The 21,655-nt window shown below is 45.3% G+C and overlaps 3 protein-coding genes across 16 annotated transcripts in view; all 3 read right to left on the bottom strand.

The window, feature by feature from the left end:
* The window catches only part of LOC110516173 (regulator of G-protein signaling 12), a 119,043-nt gene extending 113,274 nt beyond the window's left edge, over nucleotides 1–5,769 (bottom strand). For 3 of the 5 annotated variants that reach the window (XM_036934127.1, XM_036934130.1, XM_036934131.1), the window contains exons 1-4: nucleotides 4,461–4,908; nucleotides 2,479–3,853; nucleotides 1,982–2,211; nucleotides 798–995 (exon numbers count right to left, since the gene is read on the bottom strand). In XM_036934127.1, the coding sequence (XP_036790022.1) occupies nucleotides 798–995; nucleotides 1,982–2,211; nucleotides 2,479–3,199 (1,149 nt within the window). In that variant the 5' untranslated portion in view covers nucleotides 3,200–3,853; nucleotides 4,461–4,908. Of the gene's footprint in view, nucleotides 1–797; nucleotides 996–1,981; nucleotides 2,212–2,478; nucleotides 3,854–4,460; nucleotides 4,909–5,668 lie in introns of those variants that run through there. The other 2 variants (XM_036934128.1, XM_036934129.1) reach the window with 2 other exon arrangements.
* A 2,457-nt stretch (nucleotides 5,770–8,226) lies between these two features.
* Nucleotides 8,227–9,737, bottom strand: LOC118966659 (extensin-like). Its single transcript, XM_036989401.1, has 2 exons — nucleotides 9,727–9,737; nucleotides 8,227–9,250 (listed from the first exon to the last, which is right to left on the bottom strand). Exons 1-2 carry the CDS (start codon nucleotides 9,735–9,737, stop codon nucleotides 8,227–8,229), a joined length of 1,035 nt encoding a protein of 344 aa, XP_036845296.1.
* Nucleotides 9,738–15,301: 5,564 nt separating this feature from the next.
* The window catches only part of LOC110511504 (huntingtin), a 131,155-nt gene continuing 124,801 nt past the window's right edge, over nucleotides 15,302–21,655 (bottom strand). For 5 of the 10 annotated variants that reach the window (XM_036934118.1, XM_036934122.1, XM_036934119.1 and 2 more), the window contains 5 exons: nucleotides 20,366–20,579; nucleotides 18,742–18,955; nucleotides 16,524–16,686; nucleotides 16,134–16,294; nucleotides 15,370–15,583 (listed from right to left, as the gene is read on the bottom strand). In XM_036934118.1, coding sequence (XP_036790013.1) covers nucleotides 15,370–15,583; nucleotides 16,134–16,294; nucleotides 16,524–16,686; nucleotides 18,742–18,955; nucleotides 20,366–20,579 — 966 coding nt within the window. Of the gene's footprint in view, nucleotides 15,584–16,133; nucleotides 16,295–16,523; nucleotides 16,687–18,741; nucleotides 18,956–20,365; nucleotides 20,580–21,655 lie in introns of all 10 variants that reach the window. The other 5 variants (XM_036934117.1, XM_036934126.1, XM_036934120.1 and 2 more) reach the window with 3 other exon arrangements.

Raw genomic sequence — 21,655 nt, 5'->3', positions numbered from 1 at the left:
AAACCCAAACCAACCAACCAACCATTCAATCAATGAAACCCAAACCAACCAACCAACCAACCATTCAATCAATGAACCAAACCAAACCAACCAACCAACCAACCATTCAATCAATGACCCAAACCAAACCAACCAACCAACCAAACATTCAATCAATGAACCAACCCAAACCAACCAACCAATCAACCAACCATTCAATCAATGAACCAACCCAAACCAACCAACCAATCAATCAATAAACCAATAAACTAACCAACCAACCATTCAATAAACCAACCAACCCACTAACCAGCTAATCAATCAACTAACCAACCAACCATTCAATAAACCAACTAACCCACCAACCATTCAATAAACCAACCAACCCACTAACCAGCTAATCAATCAACTAACCAACCAACCATTCAATAAACCAACCAACCCACCAACCATTCAATAAACCAACCAACCCACTAACCAGCTAATCAATCAACTAACCAACCAACCATTCAATAAACCAACCAACCCACTAACCAGCTAATCAATCAACTAACCAACCAACCATTCAATAAACCAACCAACCCACTAACCAGCTAATCAATCAACTAACCAACCAACCATTCAATAAACCAACCAACCCACTAACCAGCTAATCAATCAACTAACCAACCAACCACTCAATAAACCAACCAACCCACCAACCATTCAATAAACCAACCAACCCACTAACCAGCTAATCAATCAACTAACCAACCAACCATTCAATAAACCAACCAACCCACTAACCAACCATTAAATCAATCCTAAGCGACCTGTACCTTCATGAGGACCAGGGAGTGTATCTTCTGTTCAGCCCTGAGTCGTCTCATGCTTCCTCTGATGGCCTGCAGACTGTCACTCTCCAGACTAGCTCCTGTAGAGGCCAGCTCTATGGAGCCCAGGTACCCTACCATCATACCCACGTTCAGGATACCCTCACTGGGCTCCAGGGAGAAGTCCTCCCCTTCCACCTCCACCTGGAAGGAGGAGAGACAAAATGTATTGTAAAAATATTACTACAACATTCACTGATGTAAAACCTAGCTGATAATGTAGTTGTGTGGGTATCAAACCTAGCTGATAATGTAGCTGTGTGGGTATCAAACCTAGCTGATAATGTAGATGTGTGGATATTATACCTAGCGGATAATGTAGCTGTGTGGGTATCAAACCTAGCTGATAATGTAGATGTGTGGGTATTATACCTAGCTGATAATGTAGCTGTGTGGGTATCAAACCTAGCCGATAATGTAGCTGTGTGGGTATCAAACCTAGCTGATAATGTAGATGTGTGGGTATTATACCTAGCTGATAATGTAGCTGTGTGGGTATCAAACCTAGCCGATAATGTAGCTGTGTGGGTATCAAACCTAGCTGATAATGTAGATGTGTGGGTATTATACCTAGCTGATAATGTAGCTGTGTGGGTATCATACCTAGCTGATAATGTAGTTGTGTGGGTATCATACCTAGCTGATAATGTAGCTGTGTGGGTATCAAACCTAGCCGATAATGTAGCTGTGTGGGTATCATACCTAGCTGATAATGTAGTTGTGTGGGTATCAAACCTAGCTGATAATGTAGCTGCGTGGGTATCATACCTAGCTGATAATGTAGCTGTGTGGGTATCATACCTAGCTGATAATGTAGCTGTGTGGTTATTAAACCTAGCTGATAATGTAGCTGTGTGGTTATTAAACCTAGCCGATAATGTAGCTGTGTGGGTATCATACCTAGCTGATAATGTAGCTGTGTGGTTATTAAACCTAGTTGATAATGTAGCTGTGTGGGTATCAAACCTAGCCGATAATGTAGCTGTGTGGGTATCATACCTAGCTGATAATGTAGCTGTGTAGTTATTAAACCTAGCTGATAATGTAGCTGTGTGGGGCTCTGGTCAACAGTAATGCACTATACAGGGAACATAGTGCCTTTTGGGACACACACACACACACACACCCACCTGGATCTCTGCCTCCTGCAGATGGAACCCGTCCAGGAACACTGAGTCGTCGGCCATTAGAACCCTGTCCAGCTCCTCCTCAGAGAGCAGGTTGGGGTTGCTGTGGGAACGGCCTCTCCCCTTATGGTACGGGGGGAACTCTGGCTCTGACAGGGGCCTCGCAGGCTTGGCCGACGCAGACGAGGAAGAGGAGGCACGGGGAGGAGGAGGAGGAGGAGCGATGACCCTGTCTTTAGGATTAGGTTTAGGGTCAAGGTAAGGTTTAGGTTCAGGTTTATTTGTGCATGGTGGTACATTATGCAGAAACACACATAAAGAGCCAGTTTATCCAGACACAGATTAAGCCTAGTTAGTCTCCTGGACTAAAAAGCATTTTCAATTGAGAATCTCCATCAAACTAAGTCTGGGGAAACCAGCCCAAAAATGTGATGTCATACAGTATATTATGTATATTATATAAAAAAAATCATGCTATATTAAAACAGGTCGATGTCTACCTTTCTCTGAGCTGCTGGAGGAGTGTGAAGAGTTGTCAAAGATCATGTTGAATATTCCTCCAGACTGCATCTCCGCCACCACCCTCTCTGCCCTGTTAATACCCAGGGTCTTAGAGTCCAGCTTGGGCTTGAACCAGCCACCACCCCCTCCTCCTCCTCCTCCTCCTCCTACACCGCCTCCGCTGGCGCTGTTACCACGGGAACCAGGCTTCACGTTTTTGTTGTTTCCTCCTCCGCTGCTGCTGTTATGGAAACCACACAACTCCTCGTCGCTGGAGCACGAGTCCGCGGCGGCTGCCGCTCCTCCGGCTGGACTTCCCGAATTGTTCCCGTGGCGACGGTTGCGGTTGGTACCGCCGTGTCCGTGACGACGGCCACCCCGGTCTCCCTCGGCGACGACCAGTAGCAGAACCCCCGTGCATCGGCCAATCAGCTTGACGACGTCCTCGTGCGACGCCCCGGAGACGTTGATGTCGTTCACGGACAGGATGTGGTCACCGGAGCGGAGACCCACGTAGTCCGCCGGACTTCCTTTTAGAATGCAGTTGAGGACACAGGGGCCCTGGCCAGAGAGGGTGAACCCATAGCCTGCCCTCCCGCGGGCCACCTCCACCCCCCGGATACGCCCACCCTGGTGGGGGTGAGGAGGCGAGGGTAAGGCTGTGAGACCCCCACGTCCTCCATGACGTCTCTTGGACGAGGTGTCCGTCTGTCTGAACATTGTTTTGACTCTCGTTGTTCTGTTATTTAATGTAATTTATCCAACCCTTATGTTACCAGGTAGGTTGACTGAAGTGATTTATCCAAACCTTATGTTACCAGGTAAGTTGACTGATGTTATTTATCCAACCCTTATGTTACCAGGTAAGTTGCCTGATGTTATTTATCCAACCCTTATGTTACCAGGTAAGTTAACTGATGTTATTTATCCAACCATTATGATACCAGGTATGTTGACTGAGAACATATTGTAATTTGGGCCTAGAACAACAACCAGGGAAGAGGAGAGAGGTTGAAAAGACTCATGTGAGTTTCTCAATTCCATTCAATGAGCTTTACTGGCATGGTAAGTCAATGAGATGCATTGTGAACGAGAACTGTTGTTTCTTTTGATGAGGCTTAATCTCTCTCCTCTCCTCCCTTCTCTATCCTCTCTCTCTCTCTCTCCTCTCTCTCTCTCGTTTCACTGTCAAGGGCTGTCTGTCTCCCTCTAAGGCTTTTCCTCCCTCTCTCGTTCTAGTGTTGAGGGCTTTCTAAAAAATGTGTCAGGAGGGTGAGAGCATGACGTCAGCCCCTCCACTCTAACGCCAGCCCTGCCATGCTGGTGCCACTCTCAGTGGATGATGTGACTTGTCACAGGTCAAGCAGGGGTCACCTACGGAGAGACAGGAGGGACAAACGGCACCAAGGACTCATTGTGAGTGATGGTAGCCAATACAACACACAGACGACAGGAGACAATATAACAACAATCAAAGTCACATGCCAGGAAAGGAACACATCTGAGTCAGCACAGTACCATTGGGGTTGGTAGCAGTGTTTCCCAAACCTCTCCTTGAGTACCCCTAGCTGTTACACACTAATTGGATGTGTTGACGTTTATTTTTTACCAATGAAGGTCTTGGTGCTTAGTTGACCAGTAGAATAACACTGAAATACATCAAATAAGTTGAATGGTTGGGGGTACTCAACGAGACGTTTAGGAAGCACTGTCTTATAGCCATGCATACACTCCTTCAAGAAGTCATATAAAATTAAAAATAACTATGAGATAAATAAACACCAAAGTCAAATTTTTAAACGCAATGCCATGTAGAATGCCAAGGAAGGAATACTGAGTTCTAACAACACTCCTTGGTGAACGAATGTACCTCAACCACTGACACAAAACCACACCTGCCCGTGGGTGGGGTTAGAAGACGCACGGCATTGTCCAATGGGAAGGATGATTTCAAAACCGAGGGCGGTAACTCACGACTCACCTTTCCAACAGGTGTTGAAGACAGTGGGTCATACAGTTGCGTGGCAACAAGAGAGCCTCCTCTCCTCACCCTCTAGCTATGTTTGCTAACTGCTGATAAACCTATAAGTGAGCTAAACTTAGTCAAAGAGAGAACTAGCTAAGCTTAGCAGCTTGTTTTGCATGAGAGGACGAGAATAGAGAGCTAACTGAGTTAACGTTAGCTGGCTACAAGTAGCTTGCTAGGTAGCCATAGCAAGCGTATCTAACAAACTAAGACGATAACGGAAAAAAATGACAAGTTGTTAATTGTATCACTAGCACTCCACTGTCGTCATTTAGGCTTCAGTCTTTGTGTTTATAATGAATATAAAGATAGTTTTACAAACTTTGTAATTATTGTCCGTAAATTGCTGGTCAAAAAAAATATCCATACATACAACCTAGAAAGTGCATCCACCCGTGCTTAACTACTGTCCCGCCTCCGTTTTCCTAGAATCGTGTAATATCAACGAGTAACCATGCCAACGATAGTGTACACGAAACTTTTCTCTGTCCTGTCATTGGTTTACATGGCTGTCAATCATAGTCAGAAACAGTTCGCTGAAATGTACAAAAAAAAAAAAACTATGTCTAGAATGATTAAAGTTTGATTGAGAATCGACTAGCAACAAAAGTAAAGTACAGGTGGCCGAACAAAATGTTTACACGAAAATGACATTCACCCCGCAAAGGTTAGATCTTTCACACACAACTATTCAGCGTAATAAATTACACAAGACCCGTGGCATTCATCGGAATGTGTTTTGCAGACGATACAGAGGAAGAAAAGCTATATATTGTTTTCAAAAGACGATTAAGAACAACATCTGGCTAAAAGTGTACCGGTGTCGCTGCTGTTGTCATGGTTAGCTACCGGTTCAGCCTAGTTTATTAGCTAGCCACAGATGGCTAATTCTGCTAATCTATGTTTCTTACTGTTCACATCTAGTAATATATATATATAATATAGCTAATTAACTAACTAAATATAATAGCTATAATTGTTAACTTAAACGTTTTGTTTTTCTCTGTTCAATATCCTCAATCCACCACCTGGCCAATGCATTTGTTAGGACATATTGTGAAAAACTTCCAACCATATGGAGAAGTTTACGGTGGCTATGTAACTAGCTAGCTAGCTAGTTCTTCTTCTTCTTCTTCTTCTTTAAAGTGTTTAAAATTGCTTACAGTTCATAAAATGCGGAAACGGAACCGGTTCTGTTCAGTCCGATCCCGTGGTTAGGTTAGCGGTAAGCACTGTAAACAAAGGAAAGACCACTCACTACCAGCTGCTGAAGAAAGACTTAAAAGGAGGTGTGTGTGTGTTTGGGGAGGACGAGAGGGGGGGGGTACTGGTCTGGAGTATTGGGAGCAACTGGTAGTTGCCGATGAAGAGGTAATATAACCTGACAGTAATACTGATGATGGAGATAATATAACCTGACAGTAATACTGATGATGGAGATAATATAACCTGACAGTAATACTGATGGAGATAATATAACCTGACAGTAATACTGATGGAGATAATATAACCTGACAGTAATACTGATGGAGATAATATAACCTGAAAGTAATACTGATGAGATAATATAACCTGACAGTAATACTGATGATGGAGATAATATAACCTGACAGTAATACTGATGATGGAGATAATATAACCTGACAGTAATACTGATGGAGATAATATAACCTGACAGTAATACTGATGATGGAGATAATATAACCTGACAGTAATACTATGATGGATATAATATAACCTGACAGTAATACTGATGATGGAGATAATATAACCTGACAGTAATACTGATGAGATAATATAACCTGACAGTAATACTGATGGAGATAATATAACCTGACAGTAATACTGATGATGGAGATAATATAACCTGACAGTAATACTGATGGAGATAATATAACCTGACAGTAATACTGATGATGGAGATATTATAACCTGACAGGAATACTGATGGAGATAATTTAACCTGACAGTAATACTGATGATGGAGATAATATAACCTGACAGTAATACTGATGATGGAGATAATATAACCTGACAGTAATACTGATGGAGATAATATAACCTGACAGTAATACTGATGAGATAATATAACCTGACAGTAATACTGATGGAGATAATATAACCTGACAGTAATACTGATGGAGATAATATAACCTGACAGTAATACTGATGATGGAGATATTATAACCTGACAGGAATACTGATGGAGATAATTTAACCTGACAGTAATACTGATGATGGAGATAATATAACCTGACAGTAATACTGATGATGGAGATAATATAACCTGACAGTAATACTGATGGAGATAATATAACCTGACAGTAATACTGATGATGGAGATAATATAACCTGACATTAATACTGATGGAGATAATATAACCTGACAGTAATACTGATGAGATAATATAACCTGACAGTAATACTGATGGAGATAATATAACCTGACAGTAATACTGATGATGGAGATAATATAACCTGACAGTAATACTGATGGAGATAATATAACCTGACAGTAATACTGATGATGGAGATAATATAACCTGACAGTAATACTGATGGAGATAATATAACCTGACAGTAATACTGATGATGGAGATAATATAACCTGACAGTAATACTGATGGAGATAATATAACCTGACAGTAATACTGATGATGGAGATAATATAACCTGACAGTAATACTGATGGAGATAATATAACCTGACAGTAATACTGATGGAGGTAATATAACCTGACAGTAATACTGATGGAGATAATATAACCTGACAGTAATACTGATGGAGATAATATAACCTGACAGTAATACTGATGGAGATAATATAACCTGACAGTAATACTGATGGAGATAATATAACCTGACAGTAATACTGATGATGGAGATAATATAACCTGACAGTAATACTGATGGAGATAATATAACCTGACAGTAATACTGATGGAGATAATATAACCTGACAGTAATACTGATGATGGAGATAATATAACCTGACATTAATACTGATGGAGATAATATAACCTGACAGTAATACTGATGGAGATAATATAACCTGACAGTAATACTGATGAGATAATATAACCTGACAGTAATACTGATGGAGATAATATAACCTGACAGTAATATTGATGGAGATAATATAACCTGACAGTAATACTGATGAGATAATATAACCTGACAGTAATACTGATGGAGATAATATAACCTGACAGTAATACTGATGGAGATAATATAACCTGACAGTAATACTGATGAGATAATATAACCTGACATTAATACTTGATATGACAACTGGTGGTTACTGATGATAGAACTGATAAATCAGTAACACAGATATCTAACTCCTTGTGTTCTAATTTATATATTGTGTTTTATAACTTATAATCTATGCCAACTACCTCCTTTTTCTGAGGTAAAAACATCCCCATAAATGGCCATGCATCTTATAAATCCGTAGACAGTCCGTGTCAATCTCCCATATATAGCTGCCTGATAGCCACTCTGGGAATAGCCTACTGTACCACAGCCTCTTCCAGCCGATCCCACACACACAGACACCCAATCAGCACGGAGGTCATGGGAAGTATCTTGTCTGAGGATTTGAATTACGTCCACCCAGCTGAAGGAACAGTATGGTGAAGTTCCATGTGGACATTGTGCATGTCTAACCAACTCCTCAGAGAGAGGTAGAGAGAGGGGGAGAGAGTAACATCCTCACTAGTCTATCTGGGGTCTGGACCTGGGATCTGGGGTCTGGACCTGGGATCTGGACCTGGGATCTGGGGTCTGAACCTGGGATCTGGGGTCTGGACCTGGGATCTGGGGTCTGGACCTGGGGTCTGGATCTGGGGTCTGGACCTGGGATCTGGGGTCTGGACCTGGGGTCTGCTGTCTGGGCCTGGGCCCTGGATCTGGGGTCTGGTGTCTGGACCTGGGGTCTGGTGTCTGGACCTGGTGTCTGGACCTGGGATCTGGGGTCTGGACCCGGTGTCTGGGGTCTGGACCTGGGATCTGGGGTCTGGACCTGGGATCTGGGGTCTGGACCTGGTGTCTGGGGTCTGGACCTGGGGTCTGGACCTGGTGTCTGGGGTCTGGACCTGGGGTCTGGACCTGGTGTCTGGGGTCTGGACCTGGGGTCTGGACCTGGGATCTGGGGTCTGGACCTGGTGTCTGGATCTGGGGTCTGTACCTGGGGTCTGGACCTGGTGTCTGGGGTCTGGACCTGGGGTCTGGACCTGGGGTCTGGGGTCTGGACCTGGACCTGGGGTCTGGACCTGGGATCTGGGGTCTGGACCTGGTGTCTGGATCTGGGGTCTGGACCTGGGGTCTGGACCTGGTGTCTGGGGTCTGGACCTGGTGTCTGGGGTCTGGACCTGGTGTCTGGACCTGGTGTCTGGGATCTGGGTTCTGGACCTGGTGTCTGGATCTGGGGTCTGGACCTGGTGTCTGGGGTCTGGACCTGGGACCTGGGGTCTGGTGTCTGGACCTGGTGTCTGGATCTGGGATCTGGACCTGGTGTCTGGATCTGGGATCTGGACCTGGTGTCTGGATCTGGGATCTGGACCTGGTGTCTGGATCTGGACCTGGTGTCTGGATCTGGGATCTGGACCTGGTGTCTGGATCTGGGATCTGGACCTGGTGTCTATATCTGGGGTCTGGACCTGGTGTCTGGATCTGGTGTCTGGATCTGGGGTCTGGACCTGGTGTCTATATCTGGGGTCTGGACCTGGTGTCTGGATCTGGGGTCTGTGCGACAAAACTGCACATTTCAAAGTGGCTTTTTATTGTCCCCCCCAGCACAAAGTGCACCTATGTAATGATCATGCTGTTTAATCAGCTTCTTGATATGCCACATCTGTCAGGTGGATGGATTATCTTGGCAAAGGAGAAATGCTCACTAAAAGAAATATAAAAACACATTTGTGGCACAAAATTACAGAGAAATAAGCTTTTTGTTTTGCACATATGGAAAATATCTGGGAATGTTTTATTTTATTTCATTTTACAATTATTTTATTTTGTTGCATTGACATGTTCAGTGTAGATAAATATTGATAATATATATATTAACACAGAGATAATCCTACAAATGTCCAGCTGAACAGTCGTCTACTGTACGGGAACCATATGGCCCCCCTAATCTCTGTGTAGTGTGCACTGCTTTTGACCAGGGTCCAGTGTACTACATAGGGAATAGGGGGCCATTTAGGGATGCACACTACGTGAGCCACATGGCTTAGTGGTTAAATCTGGGATTAATACTCTGTTAACTATTAAAACGTTCCCCTGGTGTGTGTGTGTGTAGACTACACAGGACTGAGATGACATCACAGCCACCTTGGTTGACAGTCTGTGACGGCAGCCGTGTCTGGGCAGGTCTAAATTGGTGTCTTCATTCCGTTTCGCCCAAACAGCACGCTAGTCCCTATGTAGCGCACTGATTTTGACCAGGATCCATAGGGAATAGGGTGTAATTTAGAATGTGCAGCCTTAAAATCAGAGAAACAGATATACACTACAGTAGACTACTTGTACATGATCAAATATTGCAGGTTGGAAAATCATGAAAATCTCTCTCTGTTCATCTGTTGTTCTCTTCCTGCCCAACACAGTGAGAGAGAGGATTAAACACCCCCCCCCTTAAACATTGGGCTAAACGCCTCCACAACTACCTTACCCTGCCTGATATCTTTGCTTGAAGTTAACAGTATGGCATGGAAGCTAATGTATTATCTAAACAGTAGTGGAATTAATATATTTTTTAAATTGATAAGGCATTCATTTTACAATGGAAACACACACAAAACAGACATGCCATTTTCTTTTACATTTTTAAATACTTTTATTAATTTCTACATCATATCATCTCCGGTAATTGATCAAGTTAAAATATTGCCTTTTTAAATTCAATATTTGAATGAACAGTATAATTTTCCTTGCAGACGAGAGAGAGAAGGAGAAGTGTGACAGAACAGAACACAACCGGGTTGTGTAGCAGCAGAGGCTTCCAGAATGGAGTGAACGGAACTCTCACCAACAGAATTCTAATTCTCTGCATTCTCTGAGAGTTCCGATTCTATCATAGCCTCCCGATGATCAGTGAAAACCTCCTGGGGAAGAAGAATCTCACATCACACGTGCTTCTGTTCAGACCATGTTGTAGGACAAGGCTGGCCAACCCTGGTCCCCTGTTCCAGCCCAGCACTAACACACCTGCTTTTATGTTTAATCACAATCATCAAGACCTTGGTTAGTTGAATGATGTGTGTTAAAAGCCTGCACACACACACACACACACACACACACTGCAGCCCTTCTAGACCAGGGTTAGCGACCACTGAAGACACCCAAAGACACTGAACTTGGGTCAGTTTAGCTTTTAACCTAAAAATGGATTTTAAAAAAGTCTCTCAACGAGAGCTGTGCTAAACATCAGTCGACCTCTGGGTCCATATCTCAACTAGAGACAGACTGAATGAGTTTTATCTGGGTCCATATCTTAACTAGAGACAGACTGAATGAGTTTTATCTGGGTCTATATCTTAACAACTAGAGACAGACTGAATGAGTTTTATCTGGGTCCATATCTTAAACAACTAGAGACAGACTGAATGAGTTTTATCTGGGTCCATATCTTAAACAACTAGAGACAGACTGAATGAGTTTTATCTGGGTCTATATCTTAACAACTAGAGACAGACTGAATGAGTTGTATCTGGGTCCATATCTTAACTAGAGACAGACTGAATGAGTTTTATCTGATGTCAGAGATACTGTAGAACAATCTAAACCAAGTCACTTAGGGTTTTCAGACGTTAAAAACAGGTTTCTGATTTAGTGTTAACTTGCTGACTATTGAAAGAGAACTGGTGCTCTGCCAGAGAACATGACTTAGTGTCGAGGTGCTGACTAACAGAGAATAAACAGCTCACCCAGAGAACATGACTCAGTGTCGAGGTGCTGACTATCAGAGAATAAACAGCTCACCCAGAGAACATGACTTAGTGTCGAGGTGCTGACTATCAGAGAATAAACAGCTCACCCAGAGAACATGACTTAGTGTCAAGGTGCTGACTAACAGAGAATAAACAGCTCAGCCAGAGAACATGACTTATATAAACCCCCTAGTCATTCAGGGTCTGAAGAGGGAACCGTGATGCCCAAACGTTGGTGTTTTACCCAATACATGACTGGGGGGGGGGGGGGGGGGGGGGGGGGGGGGGGGGGGGGGGGGGTATAGAGAGAATGGGACTAACTAGCTGACTATGGACACATTTAAATCCTAATCTGTACTGACCCGGACCCAAAACCGTGGTGTCTGATGGGATGGATTGACCTCCCGGTGGAATTTCCATCACAAGTATTTGATAGGGATGCGTCCCAAAATGGGACCCTATATAGGGGATAGGATGTCATTTGGGACGCCCCCGTAACCTTAGAAACAGCAACAAGGGGCTTAATCCCGATGTATTAGGTGAATTCTACACGGTCTGGACTGGACTGTACTACAGTCACATCTGATACATCACAACAATGCCGTCCCAAAATGGCTCCCTGTTCCCTTTATAGTGCACTACGGGCCGTTCTGGCTGGGATAAGGATGGCTAACTCTACTGATGACCAAGGGCCCGGTCTTTCTGAGTGTATCCTGAAACAGCACCCTATTCCCTATGCAGTGCACTACGACCCTATGGACCCCTGTTAAAAGAAGTGCACTACGACCCTATGGACCCCTGTCAAAAGAAGTGCACTACATAGAGAATAGGGAGCCATTTTAAAGCTCTGATTAAAAAAAACACCCATTACTGAAGGACTAAGTCCCCAACCTGTTGATGTGTCAAAGATTGCCGTTGGTCGCTATGGTTACAAGGTTCCCCCTTGGATGGTCTGTGTTGCTCCTCATCCTCTACCGTCGGGCCCCGGGCGACAGTTACCATAGAAACGCGTCCTCTATCGTCGGGCCCCGGGCGACAGTTACCATAGAAACGCGTCCTCTATCGTCGGGCCCCCGGGCGACAGTTACCATAGAAACGCATCCTCTATCGTCGGGCCCCGGGCGACAGTTACCATAGAAATACATCGAAACGAAATCAACCAATCGATCGAATCAACGATTTGACTGATCTAACTAACAGCTAGGAAAGAAGAGGCCATGCATCAGTTTAAACACACAGTAGGACATTATTGAGTCGGTCAGGGTCAGTGTATCAGAAACAATGTGAAGGAGGTCAGTGGACCAACCTGTCAGGGATCTTAAAGGTCAATTAAATGGCCACCTTATGCTTCTGGCCAGCAGACATTTCCACAGCAAAACATGCAGCGCAATGTGTGTGTGTCCATTTGAAATGACAAGGGGAATCACAGGACATGCCATAATGTATGTGTGTGTGTGTGTGTGTGTGTGTGTGTGTGTGTGTGCAAGACACTGAGACACAGTAAAAAAACAACCACCCGTCAGTCATCTCAATGTCCCATTACGGTTTCTTCATCGCTCATCATCCTCATGTCTCTTTTACAGTAGTTCTCATTCATTCATCATCCTCATGTCTCTTTTACAGTAGTTCTCATTCATTCATCATCCTCATGTCTCTTTTACAGTAGTTCTCATTCATTCATCATCCTCATGTCTCTTTTACAGTAGTTCTCATTCATTCACCATCCTCATGTCTCTTTTACAGTAGTTCTCATTCATTCACCCGTCATCATAATAATCAGCACATCTTAAAAACACAACGGGGTTCAGAGGATGAATCCTAAAACAGTCCCCTACTTCTGATATAGGGAATGGGAAAGGTTGGGTCATAGGTGTCTCCTCCTCAAGCCACTACATAGGGAATAGGGTGCCATAGGGCTCTGGTCTAACGTAGTGCACTATATAGGGAATAGGGTGTCATAGGGCTCTGGTCTAAAGTAGTGCACTATATAGGGAATAGGGTGTCATAGGGCTCTGGTCTAAAGTAGTGCACTACATAGAGAACAGGGTGCCATGTAGGACTCTCACCTAGATAGTTCACCGCAACATGCTAACAGTGAACACCTCATCTGTCTTTCTGTGTCCGTCCGCAGTGACAACGATACAATCTCAGCTTTTTCAAGAAGTAGATTACTATGACTATTATTAAGAGATCACTTTATCTCTGAAAGATACGTAAAAATAACAATCAAAGCATCAGCTGTAATCAGTCAGTTTAAATCATCACTTTGCCGTTTGTAATAAAACAACAACTGAAAAAAATAGAAGTATGGAACTTTTTAAACATCAGGAAATACTTTATAGATTTGTTTATGTTTTTTAGTTTTTATCGTATCTTGATTTCACATCACAACCAATGAAGTACTTCACAGGAAAATATACAATTCCAGGGTTTTTCCTCTTTTTTTGGGGGGAGGATTGAATATTATTTTTCTTAGTTTGTCATCAAGGTGCTGGAAGTCCCTCATGGTGGGTGTGTTGTTGTCCGTCTTAATGAATGGTCCGGGGGGGAAACGAGGATGCAGGCGGAACCAAAATAATCTTAAATGGAGTCAATTATTTATTTATTTCAATTATTTCTCTAGAAGGGAGAGAAGTACGAGCCTGTCGCTAGCTAGCAGTGTCCTAACACTGTAAAATGGCTTCCTTCCTCTGTCAGCTCTCTCCTTTCCTGTCTGGTACAGTAAGACACTCATCTGTCATGTGGCTTTCCTTGAGGCTCTTCAACGATGTCAGATCAGCAGCTGAGAGGGAAAGGAGATGAGGTCATCTGATTTGGACGAAGAAAGACTAGTTGTGTGTCCGTCTGTTTAATTGTTTGGTCTCTCTCCCTCTGTCACCGTCTCTCCTTCTCCCTCTGTCACCGTCTCTCCTTCTCCCTCTGTCACCGTCTCTCCTTCTCCCTCTGTCACCGTCTCTCCTTCTCCCTCTGTCACCGTCTCTCCCTCTCTCTCCCTCTGTCACCGTCTCTCCCTCTCCCTCTCGCTCCCTCTGTCACCGTCTCTCCTTCTCCCTCTCTCTCTCTGCCCCAACCTCTCCCTCTGTCACCGTCTCTCCCTCTCTCTCCCTCTGTCACCGTCTCTCCCTCTCCCTCTCTCTCCCTCTGTCACCGTCTCTCCTTCTCCCTCTCTCTCTCTGCCCCAACCTCTCCCTCTGTCACCGTCTCTCCCTCTCTCTCCCTCTGTCACCGTCTCTCCCTCTCCCTCTCTCTCCCTCTGTCACCGTCTCTCCTTCTCCCTCTCTCTGCCCCCCCTCTCTCTCTCTCTCTCTCTGCCCCCCCTCTCTGTCCCCCAACCCTCTCCATCTCCCTCTTTCTGCCCCCCCCCTCTCTCTCGCTCTCTCTCTCTCTGCCCCCCCCCTCTCTCTCTCTGCCCCCCCCTCTCACTCCGCCCCCTTTCCCTCTCTCTCTCTCTGCCCCCCCTCTCTCTCTCCCTCTGTCACCGTCTCTCCCTCTCCCTCTCTCTGTCACCGTCTCTCCTTCTCCCTCTCTCTCTCTGCCCCAACCTCTCCCTCTGTCACCGTCTCTCCTTCTCCCTCTCTCTCTGCCCCCCCTCTCTCTCTCTGCCCCCCCTCTCTGTCCCCCAACCCTCTCCATCTCCCTCTTTCTGCCCCCCCCCTCTCTCTCGCTCTCTCTCTGCCCCCCCCCCCTCTCTCTCTGCCCCCCCCCCCCCCTCTCTCTCTCTGCCCCCCCCCCCTCTCTCTCTCTCTCTCTGCCCCCCCCTCTCACTCTGCCCCCCCCCTCTCTCTCTCTCTGTGATGTCTGGTGATAGGAGCTACATGTCTCTCTCTCTCTCTGCCCCCCCCCCCCCCCCCCCCCCCCCCCCCCCCCCCATCTCACTCTGCCCCCCCCTCTCTCTGTGTGATGTCTGGTGATAGGGGCTACATCTCTCTCTCAGAGTGATGTGTCTTGGTGGATACTCTGCAGACAGTCCAGTAGCTGCTGATAGGTGTTGCCAGGCGAGGCCACGGTCTGGAAGACAGACTGGAAGGCTCTGCGGTCCAACTCTTCATCCAGCTGGTGTCTGTAGAAGTCCAGGGCTACCAGACAGAACAGACTGATGTCCACCACCTCACTCTTACCCATACGGCTGATGACATGGGGCAGGCTGGGGGGGGGGGGGGGGTTAAGGAGAGATGGAGGACAATATGACTTCTATTTCTCTACCACACACACACACACAGACAGACAGACTGCACACACACACACACACAGACAGACTGCACACACACACACACACACACACAGACTGCACAGACACACACAAAGACACACACACACAGAGACACACAAAGATACAGACTGCACACACAGAGACACACAAAGACACAGACACACACACAGAGACAGACATAGACACACACACACACACACACACACAGAGACACAGACACACACACACACAGAGACACAGACTGCACACACACACACACACACACACACACACACACAGACTGCACAGACACAGAGACAGACACACACAGAGACACACAAAGACACAGACACACACACAGACTGAGATGCACAAAGACACAGACACACACACAGACTGCACACAGACACAGACTGCACACACACACACACACACACACACACAGAGACGCACAAAGACACAAACACACTACACCCCCACCTGTCCCACTCTCTAGTAAGGATACAGGGCAGAGACCCACTGGGAGGTGGAGGCAGAGATGAAGAAGCAAGACAGACTCCACATGGCCATGGCAACTGGGGTTCTCTGGGTAAAGTTAGACAGAGACAGTAACACCCAGTCTGTCACCATACTGGACTGGCCTGTAGCATGGAGGGTCTGGAACACCTGAGGGAGGAGAGGGAGGAGAGAGGGAGGAGAGGGTGAGGGATGAGAGGGAGGGAGGGGAGAGAGAGAGGGAGGGAGAGAGAGGAGAGAGAGTTCGACAAAGACAGCAGAACCCATGGGGGAGAGAGAAAAAGAGAGGGATGGAGAGAGAGATGGGGGGGGATAGCGAAAGAGAGAGTGAGTTGTCTGTCACATACCCACCTGTACTGTCCACCATTCTCACACTGACCTTGTAGACCACAGTAGCCATGAATTGTGGGTAAGGCTGCTGATTGGACAGGAACTCTCCGATGACCTTGTTCATGACGTCCTGCGGAGGAAAGAAGTCGTCCAGGAACTGAGGAAGAATCCTGGCCACCACCCGTGCCTCGCTGGGTAAACCCTTACGGACCCTGGCACAACAAATGTAGGAAATATCGGGGATAACGGACATGGAGAACCAGACATCAGGAAACAACTGAGAGACTGGCTACATTGTTTAAAAATAGACAACCCCCCAAAAAGACTGGCTACATTGTTTAAAAATAGACCCCAAAAACCAGATAAATCAGTCTATGGTTAATATGAGAAACCATCACACCAGATATATAACAGTCTGTTGCTATGGTAAACCATCACACCAGATATATAACAGTCTGTTGCTATGGTAAACCATCAAACCAGATATATAACAGTCTGTTGCTATGGTAAACCATCAATCCAGATATATAACAGTCTGTTGCTATGGTAAACCATCAATCCAGATATATAACAGTCTGTTGCTATGGTAAACCATCAAACCAGATATATAACAGTCTGTTACTATAGTTACTATGAGAAACCATCAAACCAGATATATAACAGTATGTTGCTATGGTAAACCATCAAACCAGATTATTAACAGTCTGTTGCTATGGTTAATATGAGAAACCATCAAACCAGATATATAACAGTCTGTTGCTATGGTTAAAATGAGAAACCATCACACCAAATATATAACAGTCTGTTGCTATGGTTAATATGAGAAACCATCAAACCAGATATATAACAGTCTGTTGCTATGGTAAACCATCACACCAGATATATAACAGTCTGTTGCTATGGTTAATATGAGAAACCATCAAACCAGATATATAACAGTCTGTTGCTATGGTTAATATGAGAAACCATCAAACCAGATATATAACAGTCTGTTGCTATGGTAAACCATCACACCAGATATATAACAGTCTGTTGCTATGGTAAACCATCACACCAGATATATAACAGTCTGTTACTATGGTAAACCATCACACCAGATATATAACAGTCTGTTGCTATGGTAAACCATCAAACCAGATATATACCAGTCTGTTGCTATGGTAAACCATCACACCAGATATATAACAGTCTGTTACTATGGTAAACCATCACACCAGATATATAACAGTCTGTTGCTATGGTAAACCATCACACCAGATATATAACAGTCTGTTACTATGGTTAATATGAGAAACCGGTTTCCATTACATTCATTTATCAGATAACAGTAATGTGTTCTGAAGCCCCACTGGATGAGATACAACGTTATGTGGGTTGTGTGTCTGATAGGGTTGTGTGTCTGATAGGGTTGTGTGTCTGATAGAGTTGTGTGTCTGATAGGGTTGTGTGTCTGATAGGGTTGTGTGTCTGATAGAGTTGTGTGTCTGATAGGGTTGTGTGTCTGATAGGGTTGTGTGTCTGATAGGGTTGTGTGTCTGATAGGGTTGTGTGTCTGATAGGGTTGTGTGTCTGATAGGGTTGTGTGTCTGATAGGGTTGAATGGGTTGTGTGTCTGATAGGGTTGTGTGTCTGATAGGGTTGTGTGTCTGATAGGGTTGTGTGTCTGATAGGGTTGTGTGTCTGACAGGGTTGTGTGTCTGATAGGGTTGTGTGTCTGATAGGGTTGTGTGTCTGATAGAGTTGTGTGTCTGATAGGGTTGTGTGTCTGATAGGGTTGTGTGTCTGATAGAGTTGTGTGTCTGATAGGGTTGTGTGTCTGATAGGGTTGTGTGTCTGATAGGGTTGTGTGTCTGATAGGGTTGTGTGTCTGATAGGGTTGTGTGTCTGATAGGGTTGTGTGTCTGATAGGGTTGAATGGGTTGTGTGTCTGATAGGGTTGTGTGTCTGATAGGGTTGTGTGTCTGATAGGGTTGTGTGTCTGATAGGGTTGTGTGTCTGATAGGGTTGTGTGTCTGACAGGGTTGTGTGTCTGATAGGGTTGTGTGTCTGATAGGGTTGTGTGTCTGATAGGGTTGTGTGTCTGATAGGGTTGTGTGTCTGATAGGGTTGTGTTTCTGATAGGGTTGATAGGGTTGTGTGTCTGATAGGGTTGTGTGTCTGATAGGGTTGTGTGTCTGATAGGGTTGTGTGTCTGACAGGGTTGTGTGTCTGACAGAGTTGTGCGTAGACTGTGTTTATGTCCAGACGTGTTGTCGTCACAACCCTACCTGTCGAAGAGCACAGAGACCCTCTCCATGGCAACGATGACAGACTCGCTGTCGGGGGCCTGAGGGTCGACAGCGCCGGCCGGGCGACCAGGGCTGGCCTTCTCCTTGCCTGAGGAGAAAGCAACAGGACCCGAGGTAACCTCTGACCCCTGACCTCTAACCTCTGACCCCATCACCTCTGACCCCAACGCTGACTCTGCTGTGGTACACACCGCTGGGAGGATGAGAGGGTGATTCGTCGTGATTATTAAATTATTAAAACGATTGTTTGATGGAAAAGTTTAGTTATTTTTATTCATAGACAAAGCTGGTTTTGGGGGGTAGCCTGGGTACCAGTCTGTGTGGCTAACATTCCACACCTTGTACTCTGTCATTGCAAATGTGGAATGTTAGCTAAACAGACTGGTACTCGTTTAGTTTGTGAGGGAGGAGTTCGTACGATTGGGGTTAGTTAATTGGTCATAGGAGGGAATCTTGTTTTCCTGTCCTGGGAAGAAAGAGGATTCTTAAAATTGTTAGCATTAGCTATTTACTTTATTATGTTAGCGATAGCTATAGCCTCTACATTGTTATGTTAGCGATAGCTATAGCATCTACATTGTTATGTTAGCGATAGCTATAGCCTCTACATTGTTATGCTAGCGATAGCTATAGCCCCTACATTGTTATGTTAGCGATAGCTATAGCCTCTACATTGTTATGTTAGCGATAGCTATAGCCCCTACATTGTTGTGTTAGCGATAGCTATAGCCTCTACATTGTTATGTTAGCGATAGCTATAGCCCCTACATTGTTATGTTAGCGATAGCTATAGCCCCTACATTGTTATGCTAGCGATAGCTATAGCCTCTACATTGTTATGTTAGCGATAGCTATAGCCCCTACATTGTTGTGTTAGCGATAGCTATAGCCTCTACATTGTTATGTTAGCGATAGCTATAGCCTCTACATTGTTATGTTAGCGATAGCTATAGCCTCTACATTGTTATGTTAGCGATCGCTATAGCCCCTACATTATTATGTTAGCGATAGCTATAGCCTCTACATTGTTATAATGGCTAATAGTTTGTTGTCTTGGAACTACATATATGCAGGGCTAGGCTAGTTAGCGATAGTTAGATGATACTAGGTATAGGTAGCTGTTACCTGTGTACATGCAGGGCTAAGCTAGTTAGCATTAGTTAGTTAGATGATACTAGGTATAGGTAGATGTTACCTGCGTACATGCAGGGCTAGGCTAGTTAGCGATAGTTAGATGATACTAGGTACAGGTAGATGTTACCTGTGTACATGCAGGGCTAAGCTAGTTAGCATTAGTTAGTTAGATGATACTAGGTATAGGTAGATGTTACCTGTGTACATGCAGGGCTAAGCTAGCTAGCGTTAGTTAGATGATACTAGGTATAGGTAGATGTTACCTGTGTACATGCAGGGCTAAGCTAGCTAGCGTTAGTTAGTTAGATGATACTAGGTACAGGTAGATGTTACCTGTGTACATGCAGGGCTAAGCTAGCTAGCGTTAGTTAGTTAGATGATACTAGGTACAGGTAGATGTTACCTGCGTACATGCAGGGCTAAGCTAGCTAGCGTTAGTTAGATGATACTAGGTACAGGTAGATGTTACCTGTGTACATGCAGGTGAGCATGAGTCCCAGGGCAGACATGGCTCTGTGAGGGCTTGGCATGTTAACCCGGTCGACACTCAGTTTAACCAGTGCCTCTCCATCCATACGAGACAGCTGCTCCGACAGCAGGAGGCGCTCCAACCCACGCAACACACAGTGGTAGATCACTGAGGGGGTGGAGTCTTCACTGGCTGATACCATCACACCACACATCTAGAGAGGTGAGAGGTGGAGGGGGGGCGGAGCCAGAGATAGGTGGAGGGGGGGGGGGGGGAGCCAGAGAGAGGTGGAGGGGGGCAGAGGGAGAGAGAGGTGGAGGGGCGCGGAGCCAGAGAGAGGTGGAGGGGTGGGGGGGGGGGGGGGGGGGGGGGGGGCAGAGAGAGATGGAGGGGGGCAGAGGGAGAGAGAGGTGGAGGGGGGGGGGCGGAGCCAGAGAGAGGTGGATTAGTACTACAGTACTAACCTGTATAACCCCAGCAGTACTAACCTGTATAACCCCAGCAGTACTACAGTACTAACCTGTATAACCCCAGCAGTACTACAGTACTAACCTGTATAACCCCAGCAGTACTAACCTGTATAACCCCAGCAGTACTAACCTGTATAACCCCAGCAGTACTAACCTGTATAACCCCAGCAGTACTAACCTGTATAACCCCAGCAGTACTAACCTGTATAACCCCAGCAGTACTAACCTGTATAACCCCAGCAGTACTAACCTGTATAACCCCAGCAGTACTAACCTGTATAACCCCAGCAGTACTACAGTACTAACCTGTATAACCCAGCAGTACTAACCTGTATAACCCCAGCAGTACTAACCTGTATAACCCCAGCAGTACTACAGTACTAACCTGTATAACCCCAGCAGTACTAACCTGTATAACCCCAGCAGTACTAACCTGTATAACCCCAGCAGTACTAACCTGTATAACCCAGCAGTACTACAGTACTAACCTGTATAACCCCAGCAGTACTACAGTACTAACCTGTATAACCCAGCAGTACTACAGTACTAACCTGTATAACCCCATGCGGTACTAACCTGTATAACCCCAGCAGTACTAACCTGTATAACCCCAGCAGTACTACAGTACTAACCTGTATAACCCCAGCAGTACTAACCTGTATAACCCCAGCAGTACTACAGTACTAACCTGTATAACCCCAGCAGTACTAACCTGTATAACCCCAGCAGTACTAACCTGTATAACCCCAGCAGTACTAACCTGTATAACCCCAGCGGTACTAACCTGTATAACCCCAGCAGTACTACAGTACTAACCTGT

The sequence above is a fragment of the Oncorhynchus mykiss genome, chromosome 10 (genome assembly GCF_013265735.2).
Source record: "Oncorhynchus mykiss isolate Arlee chromosome 10, USDA_OmykA_1.1, whole genome shotgun sequence".
In the NCBI taxonomy this organism is placed as follows: Eukaryota; Metazoa; Chordata; class Actinopteri; order Salmoniformes; family Salmonidae; genus Oncorhynchus; species Oncorhynchus mykiss.
The sequence above is the reverse complement of the archived record's forward strand: the minus strand, read 5'-3'. Positions and strand labels throughout refer to the sequence as shown.